The 20,144-nt window shown below is 32.8% G+C and overlaps 2 protein-coding genes across 3 annotated transcripts; both read left to right on the top strand.

Annotated features, from left to right (window-relative positions):
- The first annotated feature begins 5,089 nt into the window (after positions 1-5,089).
- Positions 5,090-16,056, top strand: LOC112755037 (phytyl ester synthase 2, chloroplastic). Of its 2 annotated transcripts, none has more exons than XM_025802918.3 (14): positions 5,090-5,934; positions 10,086-10,137; positions 10,223-10,278; positions 10,738-10,896; positions 11,543-11,647; positions 12,000-12,106; positions 12,499-12,620; positions 12,913-13,021; positions 13,145-13,275; positions 13,612-13,981; positions 14,299-14,412; positions 15,087-15,172; positions 15,406-15,515; positions 15,666-16,056. In XM_025802918.3, exons 1-14 carry the CDS (start codon positions 5,502-5,504, stop codon positions 15,854-15,856), a joined length of 2,145 nt encoding a protein of 714 aa, XP_025658703.1. In that variant the 5' UTR covers positions 5,090-5,501; the 3' UTR covers positions 15,857-16,056. The 2 variants fall into 2 exon arrangements, with proteins under 2 accessions (XP_025658703.1, XP_025658702.1); XM_025802917.3 differs by having other exon boundaries at positions 5,314-5,934; positions 13,142-13,275.
- A 324-nt stretch (positions 16,057-16,380) lies between these two features.
- On the top strand, positions 16,381-17,325 carry LOC112757567 (uncharacterized). The gene has a single exon (XM_025806122.1). It carries the CDS (start codon positions 16,381-16,383, stop codon positions 17,323-17,325), a length of 945 nt encoding a protein of 314 aa, XP_025661907.1.
- The last annotated feature ends 2,819 nt before the right edge of the window (positions 17,326-20,144 follow it).

Below are 20,144 nucleotides of genomic sequence, written 5' to 3'. Positions count from 1 at the left end.
AAGATAATTTACCCGAAGCTGCTAATAAAGTGATTTTGAATGGGATAAAGAAAAGATTGGATGAGCGCTCAAGTTCTCGGGCTGACGAGGTGTGGTCAGTTCTATGGTCATACCGAACTACAGTACAATCCACCACCAACGAAACATCTTTCAGATTCACCTATGGTGAAAGGGCAGTAATCCTGGTAGAGCTCGGGGAGCCAAGTCCAAGAATGCTTTTGGGAACCTTGGTAACTCATGAAAGCTTGGACCTAATTGATGAAATTAAAAATATGGCTAACTTAGTTGAGCAAGCTTTAAAGTAAAAAAGGTGGCCAAAAGATACAACACTAGGGTTCGATCTAGAAGCTTTCAAGCTGGGACCTAGTGTTAAGACAAGCTGATGTCAGAACCTCAGGAGCTCAAAGAAAGCTAGCTCCGACCTGAAGAGGACTCTTCAGGATTAAAGAAGTATTTGGAAAGGGAGCATACAAGCTTGAAGCACTGGATGGTTCCGAGAACCTGGAATGTGACTCATTTGAAGAGATATTACTCTTAGAAATCTTTTGGCTATGAATAAAATACATGTACTCTTTTCCTAGGCATCTAGGTTTTTAATGAGGCCTCCTTTGTATTTAGCAAACAAGTTTTATTCGCAACTCTATGTTATGTTTCGATAAAATATGGATTTCCAATATGGAATTTTATGTTATGAATAACTTATGTTGAGATTCTTCACCAGTATAAAAATCGAATTCGGGTCGTAATTAAAAGCTCAAAAATAGTTAAATAGAAACTAATATTTAATAAAATGGTAAAACATTAAGAGTCATAAGTTAGTCCCGAGCATAACAGAAACGCACAAAAGTAGTCCCGACAACAAACGGGAAAAAGTGCTATCAAAAGTACGAAAGTTCGAACTACCAAGTTCACAACACTTAGCAAAATAAGTTTAAAATTAGAAAATAGAAACAACCTTCCCATCCACCACCTTTTTAAAGGCATCAAGTTCGGAGACGTCTAAGTCGGGAGCCCTCAATTTGATCTAGTCAAGGATGTTTCGCTCTGCATCGAAAACCCCATCTACGACAGCTTGCTGCGCCTTTCTGACTGAGAGCTCAAGCCCATTAATCCTTCCAATTAGCTCGGAAACTTACTTCTTCAAGTTTTTCCCTCTCAAATCAAAAGCAACTTTGGCTTCCTTTAGAGTTTTCACCTCAGCCTCAAAGGAAGTCAGCTTCTCCAGGAGAGAGATAACTCTAGAGTTCAATTTCTAAATCTGAGAGTTGGCATTAGTAATTACCTTATCCTTGGATAGGAAGTAGGAATGGAGGTTGCCAATTTCTATCTCGGCATCATGGACACATGTCACCAAATGAAGAAGCATTCTTTGGACTCGGGGAAGGGTGTTCTCCAGGGGCATCTTGGCAAGCACCAACTTTGTTTCCTCATTCATGAAATGTTGGTCCACGAAGTCAGAAGCTCGGAATCCTTTGTCTAAAAAGTTCCTAAGTGATGAAGGAGATGGAATATTGACATCCTCCTTACCCGTGCCTTTTAATTTTTTCCTTGAAGGAGAATGAACCGGAAATCCCCCTCCAGGTCATGAACCTCGACCTCGGGACCCCTTTCCTCCCCACTTTCCATAATCCTACGAGGTTGTGGTTAGCGGCTGATGGTGGTAGAAGAGAAAATTTGATCACCATCAATATTGATTGGCGGTTGACTTGACAACCTTTTCTTCATTTCAGCGATAGCGGCAAGTCTCCCAACCATATCAAATGAAATAAGATATCGTTAGTAATACGAAATCATGAAGTATAAACTAAAGAGGCTATGAATACAAAACTTACTAATAGCGCTTCGAGCAGCTTAATTGTTTATGAGAATGTCCCTTAAAACTAGGAAACGCTCATTTCACAACATCATTAACAAATTGATATTTAAAAGTTCGCTAGCATTGACACCAAAAATTCGGATTTTTGGTGAAGAAACTTTATAATGCCAATACAAGTTAAATCTTTTGGCACACTCCAAAGTAAAAAAGAAGGGAGTCGTTCTTTCTATCCCCTTCAATCTTAAATAACGTTTCTTTGAATTCATGATAGAATTCCTCAAACAAAGTAAATATTTTCCTATTAGGAATGCCTCGGAAGGAGACGAACCCGCGGCCCTGTGACCTAAAGGGGATGGTGAGAGTGAAGAAATAGAAGAAGACTCTAAGAGTAAGATCAATATCCAAAAATGAGTACAAAAGCTTGAAGCATCGGATAATGGCCCAAGAATTCGGGTGGAGCTGAGAAGGAGCACATCCAGTATGTGTTAGTAAGCTTATCTAGAAATCGAAAAAAGGTAGGCAAACCCCAATCAGGAAAAACAAGGTCTTGTACATCCACAACCAATCTGGAACAATACCGGCATGCTCGTTTATATGGTATAGCCGATCTCCAAACCTCTGAACAGATAAGACATAAAGATTGCTTAGGTTGAAATCAAAGATAACCCGATCCTCCCTCAAATTATCAAGTTCTTCATGAGTAATTATAGAAGGCGTATCCTTGACTTCCTCAGAAACCCAAGAGTATATATCCACATCTGGCTCACTATTCATTCCCGGAGTGGGGGCAGGATGGGATCTTGGTAGATTAGCAGCACCGCCACGCCCTTAGCCCACGATAACCTTTTTCCTAGCCATCTCGTGAAAATCTACAGGGACACCACCACTATGTTACCACCACTACGTTGCCATAAATAAAAAGATCCTAAGAATATAAGTCCTATAGCTTGTAGCTCGTTCAAAACATAGAATGAACTTGCAAAATGCAGGAAAACTACGAAGAGTGGGGGCAAACAGTAATCATCAACTATTTGAAAACTAAAAATAGTGGTTCTCCTACTACAAAAAGCATATTCATAGATAACAAGCACAAAGAAAAAACAGGAAAAATGCCAAGCAAAAGGGATAGCATGCAAAACGAATAAGGATTCAAAGAAATTTCTCCAGTAAAAACACAAAATGGGGAAAAACAGAAGATTCACTAATCTCAAATGACAATTACTGTTGAATTTGCTAATAAATGCCACTAACCCTCCTTAGCACAGCAAAGGACGCAACGGCAACGGGGAGCAAAGTAAACCCAACAAGGGAGATTTGCAGAGAGAAAGAAAGGAGAATGTTCGTATTTGGAAGGATGGTTTTGAAAATGAAATGGTCTGGAAAGTAAAAAGGTAAAGTAAAACCTATTTAAACTTAAGTTAAAAATGTTGCATTTATTACTAAAGAGAGAATGTAGGAGAAGGCTGACAGTTTGCAAAATATGGGGACTATAACCGCTCCAGTGAAACTAAAGGAAACTGTTCAGTTTCTTTAAAGTACCCTTTAGGGTCCCATCAAAAAAACAAAATCCAACATCATAAACTCGAATATCCGTGACAAAAGAACAGAGTCCAGGAATCCGAGTTGGAAGCACTGTTCTGGACAAATAGTAACATAATGGAACGACGATTAAATGAGAATCCGACATTATTTTATAATACTAAACACGACACAACGACAGCGCCATTAAGCCTGAAATCGTTAAATCCCACCATTAAGAACATAACTTAAAGGCACTAAATACTGAAAAATGGCACAATCCAAGAGGACAAAGATAAAAAAAAAAGACACTCAGCAGATAAGACACATGTTCCATATCACCTAAAATATTACTAACTTTAGTATTAGAGGGTCTTGCAGGTTGTCTACCCAATTTAATTCTACGCATGCCGAAATTAAAATCTCCAATCTTCATCCTTTCAGTTCGTAAACTCACTTCAAGTATGGACATCATCATTACTAACTTATTTTTATTATTATAAACTATTATCATTACGAAACTTTCCTTTTTTCATTAGTCTAAATGCTACTATTTTTTAATTGTAGAAAATGGTGTTATTAACGATTATGTAAAGTAAATACAATCATAATAATTTGTCTTTTTTTTAAATATGGTATTTTTTCATTATTTGATACTTCTAATTTCAGAATCAAAATTCAAATTATGGAGTAGTAGTATTTAATTATTTATTCATTTTCTTTATATACATTGTACAAAAAAAATCTTTATTTGTGTGGAAGAAGTGAAAAGCAGATCAGAGGCCACGCAGCATAAAAGGGAACACTAGATACACGCATCCCGAAAACTCCAACACCACCCACCAAAAGGACAATGCACAACTGCACAAGCATTTGCCATGTTTCATTTTTCCATTGATGGAGTAAAACAATTTCGCTTTAATATTACTATCCCCAAATTGGAAGTTCTTTGAAAAGTATTAATATAATTTATAAAACTAAAATATTAAAATTATCATTAGTTAATTTTTATTTTTATTTTTTTACTATTATTCTTTCGAAAATTAGTAAGATTAGTTGATTTGCGACAAAGAACAAATTAATTTTACAATTTGTGAAAAAATCATATGAAATTAATTTTTAATATATTTTTGAAATAAAATAATTAATTATTAAAATAGTTAAATATGTCATTATAAAATAATTAAATATATAATAATAAAAATTAATTTTTTATTTTATTATGAAAATTTAATTTTAATTCATTAATAATATAAAAAATTTTACACAGTTATTTGATTGAATTTATATATTTAAATAATTTTTTAACTAATTAAATTTAAATTTTGTTATTTTTATTAATTTAATAATAAATAATTATTTATGTAAATTCTTTCTATACGATGATATATGAAAATTAAATTTATAGTACAATAATTTTCTTATAAACAGTGCTTATTTGTTATTTCCCTCTTTACCAACACTGAATTTTTGTTTACTTTTGATGTGACTTATAAAAAAAATACAAATTACCCATTTATTACCAAAAAATATAAAATAGGATATGTGCAAATTCTCACGCAAATTAATTTTGTTATGGAGAGTGAGTAAGTGTTGGACCACGTTATGGAGAGAAGGAGAGCTTTACCGGCGTATGGTGTCAAGCACATAGAAATCGGACCGTGTGAGGGGTAAGAGTACAACTCGGACCCAGCGAGTTGTTTACCTTATTCAAAAAAACATATAATAATCAAAACGTACTCTCCGATTTCATTTACGGTAATTATTAAAATTTTATTCATTCACAACTCGCAGGGTCTGATAACCTTGATGTGAACTTCATGTACTCCCTCCATACAAAATGGACCATCCGATTTGCTTAAAAAAAATTTAACAACACTAAAATCGGATGGTCCGATTTCTTAAAACCAAATCTGAGAAAAACTGTCCCACAAATTAGTCTAACACCTTTATATATCATAACCACGCACAACACAATTACAGTTTCCATATCCAAAAAAATCAGCCTCATATGTTCATTATTTCAATCTATTTTCCATAGAAAACAGAATTCATTCAGACTAGTCATTCTTGCCTTTTCCTCTATAAAAAGCACTTTTTTCGTTTTTCATTTTTCATTTTTCTGTCTCCTCAGGAGTCTCAAATCATCTCACCTTTCGGAACCACCATGGCAACGGCGGCGGCCACCGCAGCCTCTCTCTTTAGAGTAGTCATCCGCCGCGAGACGACGACATCGCCATTAGCCGGGAAGAAACACCGGTCCCCCGTCCGGATCCCGCGCTTCGCCGTGTCCGTTGACCGGCCTCCGGCGCCGACGTCTGCGGTAACAACGTCGCCGGAAAAAACAAATCCGGTGGTGAAGCGAGAAGCGGATGGAGAAAGAGGCGTTGACGCGAAGTTGAAAGAGGAAGAAGAGGAGAGCAAGAACAGAAGCGTGTTCAGCGGTATGAAGCGGTTTCTGGAAGAATCGAAGGTGATAATCGACGAGGAAAAGGAGAACGGTGGTGGTGGAGCGCCGCGGTGGTTCTCGCCGCCGGATACGGGGGATTGCAGCGGTTCTTGGCAAATGGAGGATCCGCCGGTGTTACTCTACTTACCGGGTTAGTCGTTATTTTGTCTTCTCTTTTTTTTTTCATTTTCGTTTTCTTCTCAGTATGCATTGCTTGGTTGGTTTACTGCTACTGCTATTGTGTGGGTTTTTACTGGTTCATTTTTGCGGGGTTTGTGTTGGTATTGATTTTCTTTCTGTCGTTTACTTTTCAACGGTTTTTGAACTGCGTGTCACAATGTGTTTAGTCGTTTTTACTAGTTGAGCAGTTCTAAAGTTCAATTCATTCAACTTTTGTGAAACTAACTTATTAGTTTTTGTTCCCGCTTTACTCGCATTCATGCCGTGTGATTTTTTCTATGATGATGAAACATATTTACTGCATCCTTCAATCCCTAAATACTCTCTTACACGTGATTTAGGATTTTTGAAACACGAAGAAATGACTTTAACTTTACTCGTCTAATTCATCTACTTTTATAACTTTTTTAAAATAATAAATTTAAAAATTAACTAATTACTTCGCTGATGTTCTAATATATAATTAGTTATATTTGTAAAATTTGTTTATACTGACATTATATAAAAATTAAATTATAAAAAAATTGAAAAATTACTCTGAAAACTATTAGGATATTAATTATTTAAAGGTAATAACTCTGTTTTCTTTTAAAAATTAGAGGATAAATTAATATCTTTATATATTATTGTATAAAAAACCTAATATATATTTAACACATGAACTAAATGTTTTTGTATATTTTATTTGAATCTAAAGTATGATATTTGAAATAAAATTTTAGATAATTAATTTCTTGTATATTTTATTAGATTTTTGTTAGTTGTTATTTTCAGAAAAATACATTAATCCTAAAATATTTATTTTTATAATATTTCATAATTCTTCTTCTATTAAATACAAAAATAAAAAAAATTGTATTTTTTTTTAAAAAAAATAAAAAGACATAATTAAAAGTTTTTATCTAGTATAAAAATTCAATTACAAACTTTTAAACTATGAAAACCTAATTAAAAAGTTAGAAAAAGTATACATCAAACTAAGGCTAAAAAATTTAGATATGGAAATGAGATGCCTGATATATCTTAGTATTGTAATTTTGGGTGTTTTTTAAAATTGTGGGATATATATAAATCGGATCCTCCAATTTGTGTTTAAAAAATTTTAAAATTTTGGAGTACACAAATCGGAGTTTAAAAATCTTTTAAAATTCTTAGTACACAAATCGGATCCCAAATTTTTTTAATTTTTTAAACACAAATCGGAGGGTTCAATTTGTGTACCAAAAAATCAGACGGTCTGATTTCTATACCTCTTACAAATTGGACAGTCCGATTTTAATTTCTGATACTACAGCTGCATAAAGCATTTATACATTCCATAACTGTCTCCTACACCATTCTCTCTTTCATATCTAAATTAAAAAGTGTCGAACTGATATTAAATATACTACAGATTACTACAGAAGGATAGATCATCATTTAATAACTTTTTTTCTGATTCCAATTAAAATGTCTAGTTGGATATTATTTTAGTTGATTTATTATGGTGTAAAAAATAATTTAGTTTACTCTTTGAAATATAAAAGTGAAATTAGCAATTTAAACTATATCGAATTGAATAGTAAAATTAATAGGAGTTGGAACTTGTACCCCGATCATGCATGCGAGAAAACTTTTCAATATTTTAATTTTGGTCTACAACTTTAAAATATGGAAAAGTATAGGTGAACAATGAAAATACTAAATAATGTGAACAATGGATATATTGGATGCTCAATTTACTAAGTGTGCGGATGGTTATCATAATATTAAGATTTAAGTGGATAATTTGGGGATATAGTATGTTTTTACTTTATTAGGCCAATTTTAAATCTCATTATTCACATTATTCACAAAAGTCATTGTCTACCTAACAAAGTCCTTAAAATATTTTATATCGTATATTCCCAACATCGGCCTCATAATTTTTTTTAGCATACTCCTGAAAAATTACCTCTTTTGTTTGATGTGCCTCAAAATTCATATTTAGTTCAAAAAAAAAAAGAAGAAGTTTGTGTTCATTGTTTGAGATAATTTGGAAATTAGACCGAGATGTTGTTTTTAACATACTATATATTAAGAATTGAGTAGGTTTAATTCAGCTAAGATTTAGAGCCATTCACATTCTTTATTTTTTTTTTTTTTTACCAAAGATGACTCGAACCCTCAACCTCTTAATTGAGTATGGAGAGACTATGCTATTTGAGCTATAACTCATTGGCTTCACATTCTTTATTCTTAACAGATGTAAAACTTGCAATAATATACATGTTTTAATCTAATAGTGTGTAACAATTATTCTGACGTTTTACAAGCATAAATGATACAGTCAGTAGTACAAATAAAAAGTTATAGATGAATTTTTAAATAAAGTGTATAATTCTAAATTTTAAAATTGATTAAAGTAATTAGAAAAATTTGAAAACTAACAAGGTTTATTTTTTCTACATAAAGTCCACCAGTTGGAGATTTCGCGCAGAACCGTGTTTATTGGTTGCTTTATTTATTTGTGGTGAACTCTATTTTGGGTTAGAATTCAAGCACACAGAACCGGGGGGTCGCATAGAAATGTTGGTTTCAGTAACTAACCTACTAACCACCACGCCAAGTGTTTGTTGCAGCTTCATCAATTAGTAATGAACTGGCCCAAAAAACAAAGTATGAAGGGACACATAACGTGTTATGCTACGGATAGAATCATGCTTGTGTTTCAACTTTCAACATCCAATTGGTAGATTGACGTTAGTGGCTTAGTGATCTACCACAATACCAATGGTAGATCTAAGCATCTTGAAAAAAACACAACCTTAAGTGGGGGATTATTTAAGCAAAATTTAGAGGTTAAGAATTGTGTGTAAGCAAATTTCATCATTTGAAGGTACCAAGTTTGATTCCTACTGTAGTTATTTTGAAATTATTTTTAAATGTTTACCCGGAGTCAGTTTAACTAAATGGAACCAATTCGGTCATACTTGACCGAGTCGAACATAATAACTATATATAGATATAACAAATAATAAGAATTGGAAAAAAAAAATGACAATTACAAAAGACAAGTGATACTATATAAAAATAAGAGAAATATATTAAAAAAAAACCCTTGTAGTCTTGTAGATAAAGGCCACAAATGGTTTAATTACATTCTTGATGAAAAGATAACAAACCCATCCAATAAATAAGTATTCTTTTTCAGCAGTGGCAGCCGACACCAATTTCTTATTCTTTCTTTTTCATAGTGAGTATCAATATTATCAAGTAAAATACAACCCGCGTGATCCGTGAAGACAAACCATTTCTATTGTTTATTATATGGACCAACACTTTAATTAAGTAGTTGAATTTTTAGTTTAAGAGCTAAGTTTCATAATCTTATTTAAATTCTGGTCGTAGTTGATTTAATTTAGTAGTTAAGTTTTGTAATTTGTTGAATTTTTATGTCTTTTTATATATTGAATTTGTGTTATAATAGCAAATGTAAGATTAGTTAGAAACTTAGAATGATAAGTACTACTTTACATTTTAATTAGGAGGTTTTAGCTTTTATATATATAATATATATATCAACAACTTAATTTATTAGGTGAAGTCAGTTACATAAATCGAATGACGCTATTGATTATATTATGGTCTTTTTTTCTATCTAGTTTTTACCATCTTATCAATAATAGATACTATTTCAATTTTTTTTTCTTATGCTTATTTTATTCATCCGTGTGTAATTGCTTATTCATCTCAACATCTCACACTTAACTTATATTTATACTCACCTTTTATCGTCTAATACTTTATTTCATATAAAATAGAGGATTTTATGACGAATAAAATTCACCTTTAAAATGTAAAGATACCTTGTTGAGTTGTTGTCACGTATATAATGAGACGCACAGATCATATTCATGTTTGGTTGAATAGATAGATTTTAATATGTGCATTGAACAGATCAGAATTATAGTATTATTACATTTAAAAGATTTCCCCTATTATTGACTTATCAAAGATTAAGATTCGTAACGTGTTCTCGGTCTTTTATCGGATAATATGCTGTGGTGAGGGTTGAAGTTCCCCCCAAGTTTTCCGAAGTCTTAATAGGAGCTTCCATTACTTTATAAAAATTATAAATTACCTGTACTCCGAATTTTACAGGGATTGATGGCGTGGGACTTGGACTTACTTTACATCATCAGAAACTCGGAAGGTTTGTGTTTATTCTAAGTATCTAGATTTTACTGACATTAATGACTGATATCTAAGAACCACACTTTTGTTCTTTTTGCTTGAAGGATTTTTGATATATCATGCATGCATATTCCAGTGGCCGATCGAACACCATTTACAGGTACTTGTTTCCTATTATTATTTACTATGTTCAGCTAGCTACTATTATTGAAAGTGAAATCTAAGACAATTATAAAATCATGCTAATTTTATGCACCTTGTTAAAATTAATATAAAATGGTTTAAGACTTAAGCATGTTTGTTGTGTTAAAAACCACGTTCGGCAAGTTAATGTTGTCTTTCAATGGGGTATTCTATCTAGAACCATCTTTTCCAAAAGTTTAAGCCGAATTCTATCCTTATTTAGAAGAATGGAGATAGCAAGGATTGTAGAGGCACATGATCGGTTTTACATCTAGGGTAATGCTACGGTGAGAGTAAATATTGCTTCTTTTAGTAAAGAAAAAATCCACCAAAAAAGTTTATGATTTGCATTGCACATGTTGTTTATACATTAAATAAAAATCTTCACTATTCACCCAATTCTGCATAACTTATTTTGTATGTTACCCTGTTGCAGACCTCATGAAAATAGTTGAAAGTAGAGTCAAGTCAGAGCATCAACGTTCACCAAGGAAACCCATATATCTTGTTGGAGAATCTTTAGGAGCATGCCTTGCGCTTGCTGTTGCAGCCCGCAACCCAGATATCGATCTTGTACTGATTCTAGCAAATCCAGGTAAATAGAAATATTTCAATCTATTTGATTTTATTGGGCATGAGTAGTTAAGTCAAGCACCATAATTGTGAAATTGTATCATAACCTTGCAACGCAAGCAGTTGAAAAAGACAGAAAGAATTTAGTACAACTAACCGTTAGCACCATGACAGCCATGGCAGCTAATACTTTTGCAACAAACTTCCTAATTTTGCATTTACATTTCACTTTCATTTTCTTGCATATTAAGTTACAAAAAGCCTGATGTAAATAAGAGTTGAACTTCTCCCATAGAATTTACTGTTGGATGCATGCACTGTTCAGTGTAATTTGGGATTACTATACTGATAAAGTAGAGTTATGAGTTGTCAAACATGTGAGTGAATGTATGAAAATGTAACACAATGTTGAAGAAACAGGTGACATATTAAGTTGAAACTAAAAATGAAGAGTAACTCATACTTGCTTAGAGTTTGAATTATTTGAAACTAGTTGCTTACCGATAAAGGATTGACTAATCTCAGTTGTTGCTTAGATATATGAATGATGTTGCGATATTTAGCTAGAGTTTTATGTGAAAGTTCCTAAACCATATTCAAGTTGATTTAGAAAGCAATCAGTTTCAATACACAGTACCTGATCTAACCATCACAACTCAATTTGGCAGCTACTTCATTCAGCAGGTCACAGTTGCAACTTCTAATACCATTAATGGAGGTTCTTCCTGACCCACTCTCACTTGGCCTGCCTGAACTTCAGAGTTTGATGCCAGGTTTGTTTATCTCCTTTGCATGTTATACTTTATTATTTTCTGTTTATCCATGGTGGATGTGTCTTACATTCCTTTCACTTTGAATGGCAAACTAGTTGGACGATTGTAGACCTTTTGGTTGCTTTTTGTTGTTTCATAGTCAAATGTTTATGAATAATGGTTTTTAGGTAAATTAAATTGCAAGTACTTCAATGTAATTAGGAAATTATAATCTTTCCACTTCACTATCCTTAAAAAATAAAGTTTAAAAATCAATAATTTTCCACTTTCACATACATTTTGTTTTTGTCTTTTACCAAAGAAAATGATATCTTTTCTTTATTAATGCCTTCAACTTTTCTTCTGGCATTAGGCGACTCTGAGAGGATGGAATTGGGTAATTTGTTGAAAGGACTTCCTCTACAAAATACAACAAAAGAGTTGATGGAGGATTTTATTAATTTCTCACCATCTCTGCCTGTAAGGTTCAATTTTCCTTTTTGTTCCTAAAAAAGGACAGAGACATATATATATATATATATATATATATATATATATTCTAAGTGTAAACATGATTTTCTCCCCCTTCTTTCTCGAAATGTTTGCAGTTGTTTAGTTTTTAATATGCAAAGCATTTTATGAGCATTAATGACAATGCTTAAAACAAATGCCAGAAGAACAAATCCAAATTCAAAATCATGTTGCTTGTTTACTCCTTATTCTTAAACAAAACTTCGTAAAATTTGGTCATCCTGAAGTTGAGGAACGCAGATGGACATGCCTGTATTTTCTTTATCTGGGCTTCTGATTTCTCAGATTGAGCTTTCTTTTCACTTAAGAGTATTGAAAGTCTATTGTTGATTGAGATTTAGGCTCTTGCTGATATATTACCAAAAGAAACACTTCTGTGGAAACTAAAGCTGCTTAGATCAGCTTCTGCATATGCCAACTCACGCCTTCATGCTGTAAAAGCTCAGACTTTGATACTATCCAGGTTCATACTCTTTGAAATTGTCAATCTCATATAGTCGTAATTTAGGATCGTATGTACTTTGTTAACTTATGAATTCGTGTTTACTTAGCAGAAATGCTTTTCTTTTTCAATAAAAATATAAAACTTGGTTGACAGATTTTTACTTTGAAAACATTATCTTGATGAAAACACTTAAGATTAACTAACTTTACTGGCATGCTTGACTTCTGTTCATTCTTCAATATTGGTGCACCTTTTTTTTTTTTTCTGGATTGTGGAAACTGAAACTGAGGTTTATCATTTGTCCTCGTAGTGAAAAAGATGAATTACTACCTAGCAAAGAGGAAGGTGAAAGGCTACGTAAGTTATTAGCTAATTCTGAACTACGTAAATTTTCAGACAGTGGACATTTCCTATTCCTGGTATGATTCCCGCCATTGCTGTTTCTTCATCTAACATTCTTGTACTTGTGAAGTAAAGATATCTAATATGTTATGGAAAGTCTTAATGGATCCTAATATGATGCCTCTGTTTTCCGCTAGCAGGAAGGCAACATTGACCTGGTAACAGTCATCAAGGGAACTTCTTTCTACCGCCGTGGCAAGAAGCATGATTATGTATCAGATTATATACCGCCAACGCCTACGGAATTCAAAGAAGTACTGGACTCTTACAGGTAAATATTATGATAAAGTTGATCATATAAGGCATCAACACAGTTAACAAGAGTCTGCAGTGTTTAAACAAGCTTATCATGTCAAGTTGATGTCTTGGTGAGTATATATTCCTGCTATATGAGATAAAGTTTAAAATCTATCAGAAATATACAAGGTACTCTAAAGTGGGAAACTTGATTGAACTTGCTAATATCTTAGTTGGTCAAATCATGTATCTATGCTATATCTTCAGATGTGCAGCCATGCTTTCTTGATTCATCTTCTTTTCTTTTCTTTTTATTTTATTAATCAATAGAAGTTGCAATCATGTCCCCTTTCACTTATAATGCTTGCAGGCTATTGAACATTCTGACAAGTCCTGTAATGTTGTCAACTTTGGAGGATGGAACAATTGTAAAGGGCCTTGCTGGACTTCCTTCAGAGGGACCTGTTATATATGTTGGGTATCACATGCTGCTCGGAATTGAACTCGGTCCATTAGTTTCTCGAATTTTGACCGAAAGAGATATCCTTGTTCGAGGGATAGCTCATCCATTGATGTTTAGGAGAAATGATGCTGGACTACTGCCAGATTTAGCTTCTTTTGATTCCTTCAGAGTTATGGGTGCTGTTCCTGTTGCTGCAACTAACCTATTCAAGCTTTTGTCTTCCAAGTCTCATATCTTATTATATCCTGGAGGGATGCGCGAGGCTCTTCACAGGAAGGTAAATTCCAATATGTAGTTTTCTTTTTTGGCAACAAGTTATTGCCATCTTTCATATTGAAACAATTGCTCGTTTTACTCCCTCTGTTCTGGCTTGTATACCATCTTGGACATGAAAGAGCGTATGAAAATGTGAATTGAATGAGTTGTCACTAACTCAGTATGCTGAGAAACATTTATTTGAGTTTATTTGATAGTGTAAGAGTTTTACATTGTTATTAGATACTTACCTTTGTAAGACTTGGATATTTGCTAATATGGTAATGCATATTTGGATATTTGCATTAAACATATACTGAACATTTTAATGATTTTCAGGGTGAAGAATACAAGTTATTCTGGCCCGAACAATCTGAGTTTGTTAGAATGGCAGCTCGATTCGGAGCTAAAATAGTACCTTTTGGTACTGTTGGAGAAGATGATCTTGCTGAGGTAAGCTTCGATCTTTGCCGAGCTATAATCATTTTACTTAAAAAAGTGATTGTGCCCTTCAAGTGCTTGTCATGGAGACAAAAGCATGACCATATTGTTTATGGATGATGGTAGGATTTGATTTTGATTCATTAATCATATCTTATATTTCAAGGATTTTGACTTTTCAGGTGACTGTTAAGTGTTAACTGAAGAAGTTTAAATACTGTGATACTACATTATTCAAAAAATTCAATGAGATGCATAGCAGATAAAAATTGCTCCCTGAACTTTTTGCATGTGTATTTGATTGTGGAGAGGATCGAATAATGAAGGCTCTGCAATTAGTGGGAAGGAATATATTTAACATTTTCTTTTATATATTACTGAATAGAAGAATTTAATTTGATGACATATCACTAAACTCTAATCATAAAAATTTTTAACATTTTTATTTTAAATTACTGAATAGTCCTAAAGATTTATGAGAACTATGAGCTTCTCATATATTTCTGACGATGTTTTAGTCTTGTAGAATAGTTAGAACACAGGAAATACGTCACCTACATAAAACATTCTTGTCAAGAGTTTCTTGATATATAATACGTTCATTCTTTAATTTCATTTTACATCTTCTGTTGATGCCTTGAACATGGACTTATACCATTAACACCAACTCATGTCTGTCTTTTCAGGTTGTTCTTGATTATGATGACTTGGTCAACATTCCTTTATTCAAGTCTCTAATAGAGAAGCTCACAGCTGAGTCTATCCCTTTGAGGTATCTCCATTTTTTTATTTTCCTTTTAAATTTAGTTGTTCATTGTGTGGCATGATTCATATTACATTAAGAGTCACAACTTAGTATTTGTAAACTATATTGTTATATCTATTCAACCTTCTATAGATGCCATCTTACACATATAATTACGTATTTGGATACACATAAAATCTTCTTAAACCGCATATCAAAACTAAATTCTTATTTATGTCCCTGACATTTTTAAAATTTAGGACTGATGCTACTGGCGAGGTGGCAAATCAACAAGTACATATGCCTGCATTCTTGCCTAAAGTTCCTGGCCGTTTCTATTATTATTTTGGAAAACCAATCGAAACTGAAGGTACGCTCAAGCCATGAAATTTGGTGGTAATTATTCAATGTGTGATCTGTTAGTCTAATATACGAGATAAAATGAGTACATAAAAAATTTATATGATATTGACTATGGCAGATTAAATTTATATATAGATATTATATGTTTGTTTGACAGGTAGGAGACATGTGCTGAAAGACAGGGAGAAATCTAATGAACTATATTTACAAGTGAAATCCGAGGTTGAGAATTGTTTGGCTTATTTAAAGGAGAAAAGAGAAAGTGACCCTTACAGAAACATAGTGCCTCGGCTATTATACAAGGCCGAACATGGTTTTGATGCTGAAGTTCCAACTTTCGAAATTTGAATGTTGGAAAACCAAACCTGTTGGTGTTTTTTCTTTCTTTCTTTCTTTCTTTTGTTTTTCCCTCCTCTTTTAATTGGTTAGATGTGCATTCCCCTATGTAAAATGAAAATGAAATCATCCATTTTTCTTTTTCCTTTTTGATAGAACAGTGCAATAATTCTTGGTTCAAATCAATAAGAGGTGAATGCGGGTTTCACGAATATAATATAATAATATAGTAATAGCACTATAACCAATTATTATATACCAAATTTTGTTTCATTTGTGTTTTCATTTAATTTTTGAATGAGTAAATTACCAATTATGAGCCCGAATTTGTAAAACGCTGACAATAATAACCCTAATATTTGTTAACGATAATTACATCCCTTAAAATTTTAAAAACGTAACAAATCTACCCAACCGTGAAGAGAGTCCTTCTCCGTTAAACGGAACTTGGTGATGTGGCAGACGGAAATCCAAGGTGGCATCCTTTTAAAGCCATCTGTCCCAACAATGGAAGAAGCGTTTAGGGTTTAGGTGGCATGCCTCCGATCCAAGAAACCGACCCGATACAAGATACAACCATCGCCGACCACCAGAAGAAAACCAACAACAAGAGGATGGCCAAGGACGCCGGTGGCGGCGGCGGCGGCTCTGCCGCGGGACCAATGAGGTACCGCGGCGTCAGGCGGAGGCCGTGGGGGTGTTACGCGGCGGAGATAAGGGACCCGCAGTCGAAGGAGCGGCTGTGGCTGGGGACGTTCGACACGGCGGAGGAAGCTGCTTGCGCCTACGACTGTGCTGCCAGAGCGATGCGAGGCGCGAAGGCGAGGATGAACTTCATGTATCCTGATTCTCCTCCTCATCCTCATCCACACCATCACCATCATAATTTTCGTCACTCTGAACTGTTCCAAGCGTTCAACTTCCCGAAGCAGCAGTGCCACGTCAGCAAGTTAGTTCAGAGCGGCCGCCATGGCGTAACTGCTCCATTATCGACTCAGCAGCAGCACCGAAACATCACTAACAATTCTCATCATTCCCTGAACATGCTTCTATTCCGCGAGTTTCTGAATTCAAATCTATGTTTGGTTTCTTCTTCTTCTGCTGCTACTGGTGGTGTTGGTTCTAGTGGTGCTAATAATAGTCCTTATCAGTACTGCATCAAGGAAGGTGGTTCCGCTTGCTGCTTCAACGGTAACTGTTGCGGTGGTGGTTCCAACAACGGCACGACGGAGGTTATTGCTGAAGGTGTTGAGGAAGAAGATCAGTCGTTATTGGAGTTGTTCCCTAGAGAGTCTTCAGACTTTGGCCTGTTGGAAGAGATAGTTCAACGCTTCTTGCCGAAATCCAAAATCGTTCCAAACAAGAATTGCGACAGCTCTTTGAAGCTGAAACCCGAGGCCGCGGCAATTTCGTTTCCTCATCATCAACAACAACAACAGGGCTATGATGATAACAGCAGGATGATGAGGGGTTTCGATTAGGGTTTCGTCAATTAGGCCTAAACATGAAACGGGACAGATGGCTTTAAAAGGATTTTCGTCTGCCACATCACCAAGTTCCATTTAACGGAGAAGGACTCTCTTAACGGTTGGGTAGATTTGTTACGTTTTTAAAATTTTAAGGGGTGTAATTGTTCGTTAACAAATATTAGGGTTATTATTGTCAGCGTCTTACAAATTTGGGGTCATAATTGATAATTTACTCTTTTTGAATATATGTAAATTGTGGTAGGCTGGTAAGCTATTAAGATTTAGTTATTTGCATATAAATGTTGATGACTTACAGGTTGATGGGCTTATTAGTTGCCACTTTAATGGCGGCATGGAACGGGTTTTAAAAGGTTTTTACGTAAATTGTGTTAGGCTGATTAAGTGTATGTTTGGATTATAGTTTGTAAATAGGAGTTTACATAGAATTGATTTTGCAAACTTGATTTTGATAAAAAGTAAGTTTGTGTTAAAGTGATTTATGTTTGGTAATTTTTGTATCAAAGTTGATTATAGTAAAATAAATGTTGTTTGGCTTATATCATTCAAAATCACTTTTAGATAAAAAAATTACTAAAATAGACCTCAACTTAAATAATTTTTTTTATATTATCCTATCATTCTAATTTAGATATTTAAATAGATCTTATTAATTAATTTTATAATAAAATTAATATTTATTTACTAAAATAAAAATAACATATAAAAATAGATAAAATATATTTTTAAATAAAAATAAAACAATATAAATTATATATATATATATATATAGTCACCAAAAATATATATATATATAATCAAATATGTTATATTTTTTTACATCGTACTCTTATTCTAGTACTCTCAATAATCTTATTCTTAATATTAATTTGGAATCCAACGTTTATGATTTTATTATTATCTATGATTAATTTTTTATTTAATTTATTTTTTTAATAGAATCATAATCTATGTTATAAAAAATTACACTAAAACATAGTATATGAGAATTACAATTATAACAGAGAGTACTAATAATAATAAAAAAATTAAATATTTACTTTATAGTAATTGAAACAAATCTAAAAAATTTTTATGATCTTTTTATATAGTATATTTTTAATATTTTTAGTACTCTTTTTTTAGTATGCTATAATTTTTTACTATTATTATTATTATTTATAGTTAATTTTTTGTTTAATTTACTTTACCTAATAGAATCAATAAATCATATTATAAAAAGATAATAACAAACATAATACACAAAAATCACAATTATAAAAGTGTATAATATCAAACAAACAGTTGAAAAAAATAAAAATAATAAATAATAGAAAAATAGAGCTTATATAAATAGAAATAACAAGAATTTTATAAATAATATAATAACATACATGAAGGATAAAATTGGTAAAAGATAAATAAATGGTTAGTATCCATGGCTAAAAGCTCGTTAGGAAAACGCAGAAGCTAAAAATAGTTGCTTCTTGTAAACGTTGGTTTTGGTAGCAAAATCACTTCTGCGTTCATGAAAAAAAATTTTGCCAAACCAAAAGTTGAAGCTTTCAAGAAGTCTAAACGTACTTCTTCTCTTCCAACGAGTTTCCAAACACACCCTAAAACTCTATAGTTTACAACTTTTCATAAACGTATAGAAACTCCTCTAAAGATGACAAGCTCTAGGTTTATTTACGATGTACACATTATTGTAGGATACTGGATTTTATAACCAAATCATAAAATTAAGAGCCTACAACGACTTATAAAATATAAACTAATAGAAATTTCTAAATAACCACCTGAATCATGTCAGGCTTTTAGAATATTTTGGAATTTATTCAGAATTAACTAACCATGTAACTAACCACAATTAGAGCCTAATTGCCGGCATACGGTAGCATATAGTTAATACTTAATACTATAGTTAGATCATAGATGTGTAATCAGTTGCTCGTTTTAGTATTAACACTTTAACAGTATGTGCAAAGGCAATTTTGATTATGAATAATTTAATACTTTAATATTAAGCCTCTTGAAGAAGATCACAATCACATTGAGCAAATGATTCAGGAGTTGCTTCATTATAAAGCTCCATTGAGCTCTGTTCTCTTTAATTTCATTCATTTGCTCTATATGGTTCCTCCTAGATCAATTATTATTATTATTATTATCTTTAATTTCAGGGCCTTAATAATAATAACATTGTAGCTCTTCATTCTAACACTAAGTTTTTGAAAAACAAGAGAAAAAAATAATTAAAAATAAAATGATGAATAGATTATTAGAAGACTAATTAAAAAGAAAAAAATATTCTCACATTTTCTCTCTCTCTTATTATACAGTAGTTGATTGTTAGAAGACTAAGTTGTGTGTTTGCTTAGAGATTTTTGATCCAATCCCTTCAATTTTTTGCTTGGAGTTTAGTTTAGTGCAATTCTTATATTGTAAACTTCATTGATTTCTAGGGTGTTGTATGATAAATGAAATATTGCTTGTGTTGTGTTGTTGCTTGTATTACATTGAAAACATTGATATGGTTAAATATTGATAGGGTGTTATATGATGGATGAAATGTTGTTTGTGTTGGATGATTTATAGGTACTAAAAATATTGAATTCGTAAGAAATATCTTGACACCATCGAGGATGGATGTATGATAGATTGAATCGAACAAGAGGGGTATTAAACCTGAATTTTATGACAAAGTTGAGGAGTTTGTAGAAACAATTAGTAAGTTAGATGTTGTGAAGTCGGAAGGAAAGTGTAGATTCCCATGCATTAAGTGTATATGCACAAACTATAAAGAACTTAACTTTATTAAGATGCATTTGTGG

This window comes from Arachis hypogaea, chromosome 16 (assembly GCF_003086295.3).
Source record: "Arachis hypogaea cultivar Tifrunner chromosome 16, arahy.Tifrunner.gnm2.J5K5, whole genome shotgun sequence".
In the NCBI taxonomy this organism is placed as follows: Eukaryota; Viridiplantae; Streptophyta; class Magnoliopsida; order Fabales; family Fabaceae; genus Arachis; species Arachis hypogaea.
This window is presented reverse-complemented; position numbering and strand designations above follow the sequence as displayed.